The 15405-nt window shown below is 67.0% G+C and overlaps 2 protein-coding genes across 2 annotated transcripts; both read right to left on the bottom strand.

Moving 5' to 3' along the window:
- Positions 1–603: 603 nt before the first annotated feature.
- Positions 604–7182, bottom strand: LOXL4 (lysyl oxidase like 4). Its single transcript, XM_052799245.1, has 15 exons — positions 7089–7182; positions 6204–6504; positions 5828–6006; positions 5471–5682; positions 4869–4907; positions 4528–4744; positions 4196–4379; positions 3770–3924; positions 3289–3456; positions 2924–3086; positions 2554–2797; positions 2174–2289; positions 1939–2075; positions 1617–1728; positions 604–1503 (listed from the first exon to the last, which is right to left on the bottom strand). Exons 2-15 carry the CDS (start codon positions 6481–6483, stop codon positions 1433–1435), a joined length of 2277 nt encoding a protein of 758 aa, XP_052655205.1. The 5' UTR covers positions 6484–6504; positions 7089–7182; the 3' UTR covers positions 604–1432.
- Positions 7183–9469: 2287 nt separating this feature from the next.
- PYROXD2 (pyridine nucleotide-disulphide oxidoreductase domain 2) lies at positions 9470–14418 on the bottom strand. The gene is made up of 16 exons (XM_052799812.1): positions 14108–14418; positions 13650–13669; positions 13311–13404; positions 13157–13230; positions 12899–13045; positions 12602–12755; positions 12303–12364; positions 12094–12191; positions 11531–11672; positions 11305–11439; positions 11131–11203; positions 10864–11020; positions 10575–10729; positions 10306–10412; positions 10079–10199; positions 9470–9861 (listed from the first exon to the last, which is right to left on the bottom strand). Exons 1-16 carry the CDS (start codon positions 14283–14285, stop codon positions 9791–9793), a joined length of 1788 nt encoding a protein of 595 aa, XP_052655772.1. The 5' UTR covers positions 14286–14418; the 3' UTR covers positions 9470–9790.
- Positions 14419–15405: the final 987 nt, after the last annotated feature.

The raw sequence follows: 15405 nt of genomic DNA, 5'->3' as shown, positions 1-15405 counted from the left end.
TGTCCGCTGGCTGTCCCCCAGCTTGGCGGTGGTAGAGCCGGTCATGACCCCATGGACGGTGGCTGCCTGCCCCCGCGCCGGTGGTGCTGCCAGCTGGGAGCTGTCCCAGCCACTCGTGGCTCTGCCGGTGGAAATGTCAGGGCGCGAAGCTAATCTCTTGTGGAAAGCATCTTCCCCACCATACGGCATCCCTTGAAGCCCAACCACGGCAGAGCGAGCCTCTGCCGGCATGCGCCTCGCCACGGCCCCTGGCCTCGGGCCACCCCAGCACGTCACCACCGTCCCCGGCAGCTCCTCCACGTGTGGGGACCGTCATGTGTGGGTACAACCCAGCCTGTCCTGGCTGTGCAGGGCCGAGGTGGGTGCTGGCAGCCCCCCACCCTGGGTTGGTGTCTGCCGGCAAGGTGGGGACAGGCAGGGCTGTGCAAGGAGAGGGGTGGCACTGCCTGGTAGCTGGCTTACCGGGGGCTGGGCAGTACAGAGTGTGGGTCGCTGGCAAAAATTCCCTTTTATTTCCTTTAAAGAAATTTGCTGGAAACCACAGGAGGAAAGAAACACAGAGAGCAAGGGCACGGTATCCCCTGTGTCCTCACCCTATGCCCAGGAGCAAGGGCTTCAAGGGGCAGAGCGGCCCCATCCCTGCTCCCAGGGCTGGGAAGCTGCCAGGGCAGCCTTGGAAAGCCCGGCACGGTGGCTGCAGCCACAGCGGCCAGTGGGCTGGCTGCCGGCCCGAGCTGCCACAGAGCTGGCCGAGTCCCTTTGTGTGCATGGGGTCAGCCAGTTCAGGGCCGGGGTGCCCTGGCTGGTGGGGACTGGTGGCGGCAAGCCGGAGCCACTTGGCACTGGCCACACGCAGGCAGCTGGCGAGCTGGTGGCCCTGGGTGGCAGAGGGGGGACACTGCCTGGCTGGGGACACATCACCTAGACCAGAGTCGTTCCTGGCTGGGAACTGGCTTCACGGTCCTGGTGGGGAAGAGCACAGGGGAAGAAGCAGAGGATGGTGGGGGTGCTAAGGGGTACCCCCTCTCCCATAGCACAGCACCTGTCTCCCATTGCACAGCACCTTTATTATTGAGGACAGGACTGGTGCACAGGTAGCAGTGGCCAAGTCCTGTCCTGAGTCTGCTGGGGCAGGGGGAGCCAGGCAGGCAGGCTGAGGTAGTCATCCTGGGAGGCACTGGAGCCACGGAGGTGGGGGCTGCTGAGGTACTGGGCCCCTCTCGCAGGTCCCACTGGCAGCGCAGGGCTGGGCACCCCTGGGCGCTCCCCTCCGGCCCCAGTGCTCATCTCCATCTTCTGCAGCAGCATCAATAAATACAAGAGTCTTCGAGTCCCTGAGCTCAGGCTGGTGCTGCTGGGGCGCAGGGGCTGGGCACGGGAGCCGGGCTGCCCTGCGGCACTGCTGGGAGCATGCTGATGTTGGAGGGGGGGGTCACACAAGGTTGTTGGCCAGGCGCTCCTGTCGCTCCAGATCGTTCACCACGTCGGCGCCATAGGCATCACCTGGGGACAGTGATGGCATGGGGCAGGGGGGGACAGGACCTGCGGCACCCCCAGCCCCATTGCCTTCCCCCTGCCCTGCCCGCCGTGCCCCCTCTGCTCCCATCCCTCCATACTTGTGTGGCAGCCATGCATCCAGACACGCTGCCCATCATACTTGCACCGGCACCGCATCACGTTGTTGGAGAAGTCTGACTCAGCCACCTCATGCTTGGGGTTCACGACCACCTGGGGAGAGCAAGGGGCAGGGCTGGGGTCACTGCTGGGCCCCCCAGAGTGCCACTGTCCCTTGGCCAGGCAGGACCATGGCATGCACCGTGGGGTGCAGAGCAGCACCCCGATGGGCAGGGTGAGGGGTGCTGGTGGTGTCCATGGAGGGTGGCCCCCTGCCCTGAGCTCCAGTGGCTCGGTGCCCCCCCTGCCCCTCCATCCCCATACCTGGAAGGTGTAGCTGCCCGGCGGCACATCAGTGATGTCAATCCACTGGCAGTCAATGTCGTGGCGGTAGGTGTCCCAGCACCCCACGCTCACCCCCTGCTCCCCAAAGTTGGCACAGGCGAAGCGTCGCTGCAGCCCTGTGGGAGGGAGGGGAGGTGAGAGAGGGCACAGGCAGAGTCCCCCTTGGGGAGCAGGAGGCGGGGGGGTTGCTGGCAGCTCTGCAGCTGGCACCTACCCTCGGGGCAGTTGGTGTCCTCCAGGCAAAAGCTGGCCTTGTGCCCTTCGGCCACCTTGGAGCCGTTGAGCGTCAGCAGGTCATAGTGGGTGAAGACCTCGATGCTGTGGAAGTGCCTGCAGGAACAGGGGCTGAGCACGGGGCCGGTGCCTGGCCAGGGACCACGCAGCCGGCCCAGCCGCCCAGCCGGGAGCGGGCAGCAGCCAGAGGCTCTGAGCAAATTACAGCCCTGAAGCCAAATAAAGCTGTAATGACAGTGCCAGTGCAGACGCCGCCAATTACCCCGGGTGGGCCAGCCTCTGTGGGACGGATGCCACCGTGCCCTGCCTGGCCCGGGGACAGGGCAGCTCCCTGCCAGCTCCTGCCCACGGGCCACTCACCGGTGGCACTGGTGCCAGGTCCAGGCGTGGCGCCCCATCTTGGGTCGGAAATCGGCTCTGCCCAGGTTGTGGATCTGGGAGGAGAAGCGGAGGAGGCGGCGGTGGCCGTAGGGCCAGTGCATGTGGTCGGCGGAGCGGGAGAGGCAGCGCTCCTCATGGGCGCAGTACAGCAGCTCTAGCGGCCGGTCCTCCAGGTAGGCTGTCTCCTGCACCAGCTGGGCGTTCATCACCAGGTCCGGGGCATCTGGCAGAGGGGATCAGTGGGGACAGAGCAGGCGATCCCCACCCCCCATAGCCCCCCCCCCGCTCTCTGTGCCAGGAGAAGGGGGTGCTCCCACCCAGCGGTAGCCCGTGGGCTCCCAGTACTCACGGGCGGTGCAGGTGACCCCTGCCGAGAAGCGTCCCCCGCCACTGGGGCAGTGGACGGGGCCGTGGCGCTGGCACTGCTGGAGGGCCAGCTCAGTGCCGGCACAGCGCACCCCGCTCATCACCACCTGGGCAGCGTCGGGGCTGCCTGCCCAGTACCACGTCTCCTGGGCAGAGGAGGAGCACAGCGCTCAGACCAGCCCTCGCACCCCCTGCCAGCACCCACCCTGCCTCCCCTGCCAGCTCCCCTGCCCCAGCACTGCCACCAGGGCTTGTCCTCCGGGCTGTGCCCTCCCAGAGCCCCACGCTCACGCCACGCGTCCTGTTGGACCCCTCGCAGCCCAGGCCCCAGGCTGGGACCCCGCTCACCTGGAGGGCATGGCTGGCAAAGCCCAGCCCCAGCTGCCTGCAGACAACCATGGCCTCGTTCAGCCCCCACTGTGCGCCGCACACTGCGCCCCACTGCAGCCGCCCCTGCACCGGCACCAGCACCTCCACCACACCCTCCTCGGGGCTGCGGCCCCCGGCCAGCCGCACCTGCGGGCAAAGAGGGGCTGAGCTGGACCGTGGGGCAGACCCCCAGCCCTCCCACCCGGCACTGCCATGGGGCAGGCAGCCCCATGCATCCAGCTGAACATCTCCCCCACGTTCCTTTTCCTCCTTTCCTCCCCACAGGACCAGTTTTGCCACCGGCTCATCCTGCAGACCCCCATCAGCGTGCTGCTCTGTGTTCCCCCGACCCCTGGGCCACCTCGGGAATGCTCTGAGCATCCACACCGAGCACAGAGCTTGGGGTGCAGGGGCTGTGCGATGGGGCTCCACAGGCTCTGGGGAGGAGGCAGGGGCTCACCTGGGTCTGGAAGTCCATGTGGGGCACATGGCAGCGGACGGCAGCATCAGCCTCGTGCCGGCACCCGCTCCGCTCAGCATCCTGGAAGCGGCACTCGCCCAGGGACTGCTCATGGCCAGTGCACCGTACCTCGCTCATGTGGATGGGCCCCAGGCCTGAAGCAGGGGGGAGGGTCAGCGGTCCCTGCTTCGTGCCCATCATGGAGCAGGGAGGACTCCCACCCTCCTTCCCCAGACTGGGCGTTCCCTATGGGAACAGGGCTGCCCCATGGCAGGAACAGCCAGGGGAGCCCCATCCCAGTGCAGGCTGGAGCTGCCTGGACATCCCAGGATGCTCCAGCAGCACCCAGTAAACCAGGGGCTTTCCCCATTGTGCCCCCCCCAAGCCTAGTGGCACCCTGAGTCCCTGCCATGCCACCCGCCTCACCTTGGCCCATCTGGGCTCCCACCAGGGCCTGCTTCGCTGTCCCGTAGCCCAGCTGCCGGCACACCACGCTGGCCGCGGCCAGGTCCCACTGCTTGTCACACACGGTGCCCCACTGCCCGTGGCGCAGCACCTCCACCCGGCCCTCACCGGCATGGGTGCCTGCTCGCAGTCGCACTGGGAGCACCTGGGCATGGGGAGCAGCCGGTCAGTGGCCCCAGGGCACGACCGCCTGCCTGCACCACGGGCACGAGTGCAAACAGGGTGGCCGCGTGCTGCCCGGCTCCAGGACCCTCCGTCGGCAGGATGGGGTGCGGGTCCGTGCCAGGGCTCACCTTTCCTGGGGATGTCTTGCTCCTGCCCTTGCCCGTGCCCTTCTGGAAGGTAGGGCCGGGGAGGCAGCTGACGATGGTGTGCATGCCGTGGGGGCAGGCTTGCTGGCGGGGGGCTGGTGGGGCCACCTGTGTGGGGCAGCGGGCCAGGTGGGGCTCCGTGCCCTGGCACCGCACCTTGTGGACCCAGAAGCTGTTCTTCTGGCTGAGGGTCTTCAGGCTGTCAAGGGAGAGGAGCAGGGACCGGCATCAGCTTGGGTGCCAGAGACTCTCCCCTACCCAACACCCGCGCTGGGTGCCCACCCAGGGTGCTCCTGCCCACCCTGCCCAGGGCTGAGCCCTACCTCGAGTTGGGGTCCTTCAGCTTCATGTTCCAGAGCTTCCTGTGGGTGCATGGAGCCAGGAGGTCGGGCGGGCCATGCTGACCCTGCAGGGCTCCAGACCCCCACCCCATCATCCCTGCCCTCACCAGCACCCTCACCAGCTGGAGCTGTGGGGTCCTCCCACAGCATGGCAGGGTGAGGACAAGTCCTCTCCCCACTGGCAATTACCATGCCAAGCCCGGCTGTGCCGTGCCCCAGTGGGACTGCGTGACTCCTGGCACCGGCAGGGGCTCATTACAGGCTGTATTTATAGCCCCAGCCCGAGGCAGGGGTGGAGGGGCCCATGGCCACTTGACTCTCCTCTCCTTCCACCCACGCTTTGCCAGCACCGGCTGATGACCCTCCCCACAGACCCCTGGCTGCTGCTGAGCCCAGCTCTGCCCCTCGTCGAGGCCCCAAGAAGGGGACCCAGGCATGGAGAGACCATACCAGCACCCTGCACAACCACCCACAAGTGCATCCCTTCCCTGACACCCCCTGGTCTCTTGCCCCCACAGAAAGTCCAGCCAGGCACCCTGCCCCACGTGCCCCATGGCTGCGATGAAGGTCTCCCGCATTCCTACCGGTAAAAGCTGGTGTTGACGTGCTTCTCCCGGGGGAAGCCCAGCATCCCGCAGACCACGCGACTGTTGTTCCTGGTCCAGCCAGCATCGCACACCTGCCTCCAGCGCCCGTTGTGCTTCACCTCCACGGCACCCTCCGTCACCGGCATGCTTAGCTTGGCTCGTGCCAGGATGGGCTTGAGCCGCACCTCCTCCAGCCTCAGCCCCGGCACCTGCCGTGGTGGGCACAGGGGTGGGCACGGGGGCTCCAGCATCGAGGGCAGGGTGTTCAGGATGGGGACAAAGGGAAGGGGACCTGCTCCAGTCCCCCTGGTGTACCCTGCTGGGCACAGAGGAACCCCATGGCCCCCCTCTCACCTCTCCCAGGTGACCAGAGATGGTGGCCTGGGGGGGGCTGCCGGGCAGGCGCTGTCCTGAGCACACCACGCCGGCATCCTCGCCATGGTGGCAGTCGCTGGTGCCCCAGCCGTTGTGGACGCACTCTGCCAGGGAGCCCTCGCTGCCCCCGCACCGCACATTGTCCAGCCAGATGGGGCCTGGGGGGACACACGCAGGGCTGGGGGTCACCGTTTGGGGGGGTTCTCATCTCCCTCCCCAGCACCATGGGCCACATCCAGTGCCCCCCGCAGGCTGCCTGCACCCACAGCCCCCCCGGGCAGGCTCCCCCAGCTAGCGCTAAGCACACTGCCCTCACCAGGACCCCCTGCCACCCCATTCCCCACCTGCCCCCTACCTTCCCCTTGGCCGTAGGTGGCACTATGGGTCCAGGTGACGGCCGCAGTGTAGCCCAGCTGCCGGCAGGCAACGGTGGCCGCGTGGAAGTCAAAGCCGTCGTCGCAGACGGTGCCCCAGCGTCCCTGGTACAGGACCTCCAGCCGGCCCTCCCCAGCCGGCCCCTGCGGCCCCGCCAGCCGCAGCTGCACTGGGGCTGGCTCCTGCCCGCTGGGGACCACCCAGCACAGCAGCAGCACCAGCGGCAGCAGGATGGGTCTAGCAGCAGCCGGCATCACCATTGTGGTCCTGGGGTGGGATGCCTGGGGACAGCCTGACACTGAGCCCTTGGGGACCATGGCAGGGTGGGGAGTGCTGCTGCAGCCCCCCCCTCCATGCCCCAGGAGCTGGGTGATGGTAGAGGGATATCATGCCCCCTCACACATTGGTGACATCCCTGTCCCTGTGCTGCGGGGGATGCTGGGGCTGGTCCCTGCCATGCACAGCTCACAGCATCCCCCACCCTGGGGCTCAGCCCCAGCCCCACACCCACCTGCCCCTCACTGGGCTCACTCAGCCCTGGCACAGCCCTCCCAGGTACCCACAGCCCCACACTCAGCCCTGGCTGCCAACAGCCACGGGCAGCCCCGCAAATGCTGCCCTGCCCCTGTTGGTTCCTGCCTGCCCCATGCTTCGGGCCATGGGTGGGGGTCCCACAGAGCCCCCCTTTATCCCCAATGTGAACCCTCTGCCGGACACCAGGGTCCCCTCCCCATCCTGCACACAACCCCTGTCCCCCATCGCCCCACCTCTCCCCCTGCATCCCCACTCAGAGCACTAGTGGGTTGCTGCCCCCCTCCCCCCAGGTGCCCAGAACCCCCCCTCCGGGGCCATCCTCGGCACTCACCCTGGCAGCGGGTGACGGAGGAGGACAGGCAGCAGCGTGGGGCAGGCAGTGGCGAGGGGACGCGGCGCTGGCTCACACCGGCCTCCAGCAGCTCTCCTGCTGCTGAGCACCGCCTGCCGCTGCTTTTATGGTGTGGTGGGGTGGGCCGCCCCGGGTGGGGGCCCACGCTGCCCAGCCTGGCCCCGGCCCCCCCGCACCGTGCCTGGAGCCCAGCCCTGCACCCTGCCCCGCCCCCCCCCGCCCTCCTCTGCCACCCTGGGGCAAACCTGCCTCTGCCCCAACCCCTGCCTCTCCCCCCCCAGCTTGGGGGGGTATGAGTACCTCTGGGATAGCCCCTGCCTGGACCCCCTCCCCCGAATGAACCCAATGCCCCCAGTCAGGGATGCCCCCCCCCCAGCACCACCGCACCATGGGGCCAGCCCCCAGCCAGGCAGAGCATGGGTTTTCTGGGGGTGACAAACTGCCACACTAGGGACACCCCAAAAGGACACCCCTTGCCCCTTCCTACCCCACACAGCAGCTCAAGCAGGCGTGCAGGCATGGGGTGCCTGGTGCTGCTGCAATGGGGCCAGGACTTGGGGGGGCCACAGAGAGCAGGGGAGGCTGTGGCGTGGGACTGGGAGCCCAGAGCAGGGTCCTCCTGGGGCTCAGGGCATCACCTGGGCCATCCCAGAGCCAGGTGGGCTGCGGGGGCCCCTAAGCACAGCCCCACTCCATGGGACATGGAGATGGAGGATGCCCGTCCCCCCCCCCGACCTGCCCCGAGAGCAACCTCCGGCTTGGGGTGCTGCCAGTCCCTGGGGCACTCCACTGCCCACCCGCCCCGCCGTGCCACACCGTGGGACGGGGGAAAAACAGGAAGCCCTGTGCCCTCTCTGTGGCCAAGGGCCGGACAGGAATGTGCCGAAGCAGCTGGTTCCTGCCAGGAGGAGCCAGGATCAACACGTCCGAGAATAGCGCGTGAGCTCATCGCCACGTCCTGCGGGAGCCTCCAGCACCCCCGGGCGTGCAGGGGTGCACAGCCCCGGGACCCCCCCTTGCAGGGCACCCTCATCCCAGCCTTATGCCCCAGCCGGGCTCAGGGCACACGCTGGAGCCTCTCCTGGGGTGGGGGTCCCTGGCCAGCCTCAACATGGGGGCCACAGAAAGCCCTGGGGAAGGGCAGGGCTGGTGCCAGCAGTGGAGCCCATGACTCATTCGTGTCTCAACGTTTTGGAACTCAATTACCCAAGTGTGAGGCCAGGAGCCCCCCTGAGCGCCCCCCCCCCCAAGGCAGATGCCGGCAGGGGTGCAGGGCAGGCGGGTGCTGGGTCCCACTCCCAGCTCTGCCTCTGCTCCTGGGGACAGCAGGAAGAGGGCAGCGGGGGGGGTCCGGTGGGCTCTCCCACACCTGGGACCTGCCAGCCTTAACCCGCAGTAGTGGGGGCACTGTGTCTCGCTGCTCAGTGTGACCATGGTAGGCTGGAGGTGCCCCCCCCCGCTGTCATCCCCCTCGCTGCCACCCCTCGGGGCTCACTGGGTGCCAGCACCTGCAGCCCCCAGCAGCCAACAACGACAGCAGCTAAAAATACCTTGCCGGCAGCAGGGCAGCCCCGTGCGCGGGAAGCTGTGGGCAGCACGGGGGGGGCGTGCGGGGCTATTCTCAGAGGGCTGCGGGACTATTCCTGGCCGGTCAATATTGATTCAGCCAGCTCAGGTGCAACAGCTCAGCCTGGCAGCCCCGTATTTAGGGCCCGGTGGGAGGCGAGGCGGGTGGCTGAATCGGGAGCATTGTCCGAGGGAGGAAGAGGGCAGGGAGAGGATGTGAGCTCTGTAATCTTCAGCGAGCGGCTCCCGGCAGCAGCCCGGGAGAGGGGCACACCCCGGGCCTGCCGCCGGCTGAGGGGTGGCCAGCCAGAGCCGCTGGGCTGCACGGAGCGTCTGCCCTGGGGATGGAGGGATGGGGCCAGAACACGTGCCGGCAGCTCCTGGCAGGAGTGGGGGGGGGTGTGGGGCACAGCGGGGCAGCTGCCAGTCCTGGCTCCTGCAGTCTCTGAGCTGCTGGGTGACTGGCTGCTGTACGCACAGACACCGAGGGCTCCAGGTAGCAAAGCAGGTCTCAAGCAGCTCCCTGCTTCCCTGCTTGTTCTAGGCACCTTGGAGTGGTCCAGGAGAGCCCGGGGCTGGGTGCCTCCAGCCAAATAGCTCTGCATGCACCTGAGCCCGCATCAGTAAGCGGAGGAGAGGGCGAGAGGCTGGTTGTCCCCATTCACTGCTCTGGGACATGCCTGTCCCCTCTGGCAGCTCCCCCAGGGATGCACCAGCCACAGTGCAGCCCCCCCCCCCCCCACGCCAGCACGTTGGGAGCTGCACGAAAAGCTGAAAAACCACAGCGAGAGTGCTCAAAGACAGACGCTGCGCCAGGGTTTATTTCCATAGGCGCAGGCAGGGGCTGAGCAAGACTCGTCATGGCTGCCCCGTGCCCAGGAGCCACCCGGGCAAGGCTGGGCTGCGGCAGGCTGGGAGCAGCCCCGTGTGCAAGGTGACAGTAGCAACTGGGAGCACAAGGGACCCTGCCAGCCTGCACACCCCAGCTCTTAGGGGATACTGCTGCCCTGTGGTGCCTGGGAAGCAAGTTGGGGACAGGCAGGGCTCTGCATGGGATCAACACTGCTCGCTGAGGCCACAACCCTGCATAGGTGAAGTCGGTGTCACCACTGCCATCACAGGCGCCTGAAGTCCTGGAGGGCCACCTGGGCAGCATTACGTCCTGCTGCTCCCATCACTCCTCCTCCTGCAAGAGAGCAGAAATGGGGGGTGGTTGGCAGCTCCAGCGCCAGGAGATGGGGCCCAGGGCTGCATCAGCGGAGCTGCCCCACCTCCCTGCCCATGCGAGGGCAGAGAGGGGAGCGGACACTCCCCCGCCCCATGCTGCCCTTGCACCTCTTCCACATGCCTCTGCCCTCCTCCTGCAGCCCCCCAGGAGGGTTCTAGCTCCCAGCCCTGCTCACCAGGGTGGGCTCCACTTCCACACAGGTACAAGCCGGGAACTGGGGACCGGTAGCCTGAGTAGGATGGTACTGGCCGGGCAAAGTACAGCTGGTCCAGAGACATCCCTCCGTGGAAGATGTTCTGCAAGCAGAGCTCTGTGTAAGCTGTCTGTGCCTGGCCCAGGGCTGTGTGCCCGCCAGTGCTGGCACAAGAGTGATGCTCAGAGCTGAGCCCGCATGGTACCCACCCCGCCAGGCAGCCCGAAGATCCTCTCCAGGTCTGGTGGTGTCAGTATGTCCCTGCCGATGACGGATGCCTTGAACCCCGGGGCATAGGCTTCTATGCAGTCAAACACTAGAGGAGGATGGAGGGACTGGCCGGCAGCTTGGGGGGACATGTTGGCTGCCCCCTGAGCACCTCCAGGGTGGCTCTGCCCGCAGGCAGGGACCGGCGCTCCTGGTGTTACCTGCGTCCGTGTACGCATTACGTACCCACATCCACATATGCATTACATACCCGTGTCTGCGTATGCATTTCTGGCCTGCTCGTCCCAGGGCCGCCCACCCGCCAGCACAGAGGGGGTGTACTGGGTGAAGAGGGACACGACGTGGCAGCCCCTTGGGGCCAGCCCTGGGTCCAGCGCTGAGGGGATGCAGAGCTCGATCATGGGCCTGGGGGAGCAGGGCATCGGCTGGGCAGGCAGAGGGGAGACCCAGCCACCCCAAACCTCTTCCCCCAGCACCACCCGCCATGGCTGTCCTACCCTTTCCCTAGGGCACTGAGGTGTGCCAGTGCAGGCTCCTACCTGCTGGAGGGGTGCCCGTGGGTGGCCTCAGTGAAAGCCTGGTGCAGGAGGTGGGTGCCCTCACAGTTGAGATGGATGGAGCACTGGTGGTGGGGCAGGGGCTGGCCGTCACGGGCATTGGGGGCAGCCAGGAAGCTGGGCAGCCGATCCACCGCCACTGGGCACAGGAGGGGGGGACAGGGGAAGCAGGGTGCAGCCTCTTGCTGAGCCCGGTGCCAGCATCCCTCCAGTAGGGATGGCGATGGAGGTGGCCCCACCAGTACCTACCGTTGATCTTGGTGACAGGGGAGCGCGTGTCAACCTGCTGGATCTGCTGGACAAAATCCTTCGGCAGCTGCTCCTGGGGTGGGAGATGCCGGTGCAGAGGCTGGCTGTGAGGGGGCACTGCGGCCAGGGGCACGCTGCCACACCAAGTCCCTACCAGTCCCACGTGCCCTGTACCTGGGGGATGAGCTCCAGGAAGGTGATTTGGGGGGAGGCGTTGGACAGCACCAGTTTGCTCCTCACCTCGGTCCCGTCCTGCAGCGTGACGCCCTGTGCCCGCCCGTCCCTGCCCAGCAGCACGTGGCACACCGCCTGGGCAAGTGGAGGGGACAGGACTTCACCAAGAGCATCCCTGCTGCCTGCAGGCCAGCTAGGCAGCTCCCTGCGCCCAGACACCCCGTACCTTCTCAGCAAAGATGTGGGCTCCCTGGGCAGCTGCTGCACGGGCGATGGCTTGGGACAGGGCCCCCATCCCGCCAGCCACGTAGCCCCAGGCCCCCCGCTGTCCCTCCAGCTCACCCATCACATGGTGCAACAGCACGTACCTGCGGTGGCAGGACCACAGGTTAGCCTCTGGCCAAGGGGACAGGTCTGTCACCTGCATGGGCATAGTGAGGGTGGTGCCATGGCCCCCATAGATGGGACCATGCCAGCTCATAGGATGCCAACTTAGTTACAGGGAGCACCCACCGGCTGGGACTTGACCCAACCTGGGGACCAAGGTGTCCAAACAGTAAAGGGGCAGGCGGGGACCACTCAGGAGAGACATATAGCGGCGATGCGGGGCAGCCCCTTGCCCAGCCCCAACCCCTGGGCCACCCCGGCAAGGCCGAGCAGGTGGCAGGAGGGAGAGGCAGTGGGGCAGGGCATGGGGTACTGGGGTGCAGCAGAACCAAGGAGCTGTTGGCACAGAGGATGGCATGAGGGGACGGTGCAGCCATGAGCCCCAGGGATAGGGACCCTCACCCGCTGCCAGGGGTGTGGGGGCTGGCCATGGCTCCAATCACTGCGTCAGTAGCCAGAGTTGCCTTCAGGGGCTCCGACTCAAACCATTGATCCAGGATCTGGCCCCGGAGAAAAAGAGCACGAGGCTCAGGGTGGGGGGCTGCCGCAGTGCTCTCGCAGGCAGGCAGTGAGGCAGCCGGTGGCTCCACACCACTACTGCTGGCACTCACCTTGGAGATGGGGGCTGTGAGCACCTCGTAATAGCGGGGCAGCTGCTGCCCCAGTGCCAGCCCTGGGGATGGAGAAGAGGTGTGAGACCTGCATGGCTGTGCCAGGGCCAGCTGCCCATGCCTGGCTGGGTTTTGGGGGTCAGGTGGTGGGACCAAGGTGGGCAAGCCTGCCAGAGCCTACCAGCCCAGCTGGTGCTCCTGAGAAGCCTGTGTCCTGGGAAGGGGCAGCTCTGCATTGCCTGCCCCAGGTGCAGGCAAATGCCCTTTGCCATTGGGGGCCTTTGCCATCCCAGACGTACCTGCCCGCAGCAGGGGTTGGAGGGCTCGCAGGGCCCTGAGCCGCTGGAGCAGAGACCCCTGCCCCAAGGCAGCTGTATCCGCCGGCGGGGCATCCAGCAGCGGGTCGAGGGCCGACACCAAGCCCCCCATGAATGCTTCGTACTCAGGGTAAGCCTGAAAAGGGGACAGAGGGGGGACAACGGGGACTGCGCCACAGTGGGTGCAATGGATACTCCACCCAGGAGCATCCCTGCCACTCTCTGGGCAGGGCAGCCCCTTGGGAGCTTTGCCATGCTGGGTGCATGCCCCTGCGGTACCTGGGCATCTTTCTGGGAGAACTGAGCGATCTGCCGCTGGGTCTGGGCCATGTTGTGCCCCAGAAGGAGGGAGCGGGGGGGGCTCCTGTCCTCCAGGAGTGGGGTGAAGGAGTAGGGGTCCCGCGGGAGCACCCTCAGACCATGCCGCTGCAAGACAAGGATGGCAGGACCCACCCTGCGGGGACAGCTTGACAGCAGGCTCACCCTGTCGGCATGCCGGGAGGGGCCGGCAGCCCGGCGAGGGACGGGTGCCGGTACCTGCAGCTCCAGCTCGGTGTAGATCTGCGGCCGCAGCAGGCTGAGCAGGTATGATGCCCGGGAGAACTTGAAGCCTGGAGGACGTGGGACAGTGAGGGATGCCCGTGCCCAGGGCTGGCCAGGGGCGGGGGGGGCAAGGGTCGTGCAGGGGTACCTGGCACGATCTCCTCCGTGACGGCCGCGCCGCCCAGCACATGGCGTTTCTCCAGCACAGCCGTGCGCACCCCTGCCTGCTGCAGGTAGGCAGCCTGCGGGGAGCACGGCATCACGCTGCCCATCCATACAGGTGGAAGGTATCTTCATCACCCCGAGCACCCTCTTGCATGTGGTGCCCCCCTCACCAGGGAGGGCCCCGCTCCCCACAGCCCTGTGGGAGCCCCCAGCCCCATGGGCACTGCCACCAAGACCCTCCCTTGCCCACAGCACAGACCCTCCCAGGTTCCCCACTGTCCCCTGTGGACGGAGGAGACAGCACCCTGCTCTTGGTACTCACTGCCACCAGCCCGTTGTGCCCTGCAAGGAGAGAGGGAGGTGAGCAGAGCCCGGCGTCAGGGCAGTCCTACAGCACAGAGCACCCTGCCACACCTGGGGCACAGGGCTGCCACAACTCCCCGAATAACAGGGTTCTGGACATGGGGATAGAGGTGACAGGGAGCATCCTCCCCTGGCCCTACAGCCCTGGCCCTAACAGCGCAGGGGAGGGGGGGAAGAGGTGTTCAAGGCAGATGCCCCAGCTGTGCCCTGCACACTGGGGGGCTGCAATGTGTACCTGGCTGTGCCAGAGTCCTGCATCCTCCCTGGCACAAGGAGCATGCCAGGGGTCTGCAACATGCCCAGCACCCCTGTGGTCCCCACCTGGCCACCAGCCCTCCGCCTGCCCTGCGGGAAGGGCACCTGGGGGTCCCTGCTAGCTCCCCGCAGCCCGGCACTGGCTCCCTTGCCTTGTGTTACCTGCCCCGATCACCACCGCGTCGTACTCCCGCTGCAGCTGGTCTGCTGCCCCGGCATGGGCCAGCCGCGCTCCCGACAGCCCCGGGGACAGATGCCAGCCCCACAGCCAGTGGGAAGGGCAGCCCGTGCCCAGTCTTGCCCAGAGCCCAGCTGCCCTCACCCCGCAGTGCCTGGCCATGGCTGCCCTGCGCCTGGCAGCCTGGACTTTGCTTTCGCGGCGGAACTTTTCCCAGAGCTTCCGGGCACGGGGAGGAGATGGGGGGGCCAAGGCAGGGGACGCCTTGGCGCAGGGCCGGACACTGTGTCCCAGGGCTTGCAGGCACACACCAAGCACTGCCCTGCTGGTGCTGCCCACAGCAAGGCGGTCGCCCTGGCAGAGTGTTGCTGGGGGCTTGCAGCGGGGCTGGAGACCAGCCCCAGTGCTGAGAAGGCGACAGGGTCAGATCCTGCCTGGTGCTCAGCAGGCTGCCAGGTGCTCCCCAGCCTGTACCCCAGGAAGGTGCTGGGCAGGCAGGCAGGGCCTGAGAGCCCCCCCAGCCCCTGGTCTGCTCCAAGGAGGACCCAGGGGCACATGGCTGGGGTGATGGGCCAACAAACACTGCAGGACAGGAGCTTGGCTCCCCTCAAGCATGCAAGCCCCAAGCACAGCCCTGAGAGCAGTGGGAAAAGGGGCAGCTTGAGGGTGAGCTTGGCCCGAAACTCAGCGCTGTTGCTCGGCAGGGCAAATTCCTGCCCAGCAGGATGGGGCAAAGGCCCTGTTGTGGTCCAGTGCTCCCTGAACCGTCGTCCCCAGCCCCAGCGAGTGGCACGGAGCAACAAGGGGCAGTGGGGACCGGAGTCCCTCTGGGCTGGCCCCATCCCCAGCTGTGCCCAGGGGGGTTTGCATGTGCAAATGTGCCTGGGAAACCCATAAGCTGCTTCAGCTTTACCCCCTGTTCACAGCTAAGCTCAGCCCTGTGGCTGTCTGGTGGCTGGGAGCCTGGGTACAGGGAAGGGGGTGCAGGCCAGGCTGCACCTCCCCAGTGCCTGCCAAGCCCCCGAGGGCCCCACAGCTGCCATTTGGGGATGAGGGGGAAGGGGCACACACCCCCGGCCATTCCTCTACACAGGCTTGGCTACACCATTTTGTTCTCTGGCCAAAGCCTGGCGGTGATGCCAAGCCAATGCTATAAATCCTGCTTTGGAAACGCGCTTTTCAGCAAGATGGTGATTTGCCAACAACCTCTCAGCCCCACTCTCCGCCTGTCCCTGGAGGCTGCTGGGTGCCAGCGAAGCCCGCGGGGAGCAGAGAGGCAGGC

The sequence above is a fragment of the Harpia harpyja genome, chromosome 10, assembly GCF_026419915.1.
Source record: "Harpia harpyja isolate bHarHar1 chromosome 10, bHarHar1 primary haplotype, whole genome shotgun sequence".
Lineage (NCBI taxonomy): Eukaryota > Metazoa > Chordata > Aves > Accipitriformes > Accipitridae > Harpia > Harpia harpyja.
Note: the sequence above shows the minus strand (reverse complement) of the source record. Positions and strands in the feature narration are given on the sequence as shown.

Coding starts and splice junctions, on each gene's coding strand:
- LOXL4 (XM_052799245.1), bottom strand. CDS start 6,483: ATGGTGATGCCGGCTGCTGCTAGACCCATCCTGCTGCCGCTGGTGCTG. Junction 3,457..3,769: donor ACATGGACTTCCAGACCCAG/GTGAGCCCCTGC, acceptor CTTTGCCCGCAG/GTGCGGCTGGCCGGGGGCCG. Junction 1,729..1,938: donor CGGGCAGCTACACCTTCCAG/GTATGGGGATGG, acceptor TGCTCTCCCCAG/GTGGTCGTGAACCCCAAGCA.
- PYROXD2 (XM_052799812.1), bottom strand. CDS start 14,285: ATGGCCAGGCACTGCGGGGTGAGGGCAGCTGGGCTCTGGGCAAGACTG. Junction 13,405..13,649: donor GGCACAACGGGCTGGTGGCA/GTGAGTACCAAG, acceptor TGCTCCCCGCAG/GCTGCCTACCTGCAGCAGGC. Junction 13,046..13,156: donor ACACCGAGCTGGAGCTGCAG/GTACCGGCACCC, acceptor CTTGTCTTGCAG/CGGCATGGTCTGAGGGTGCT.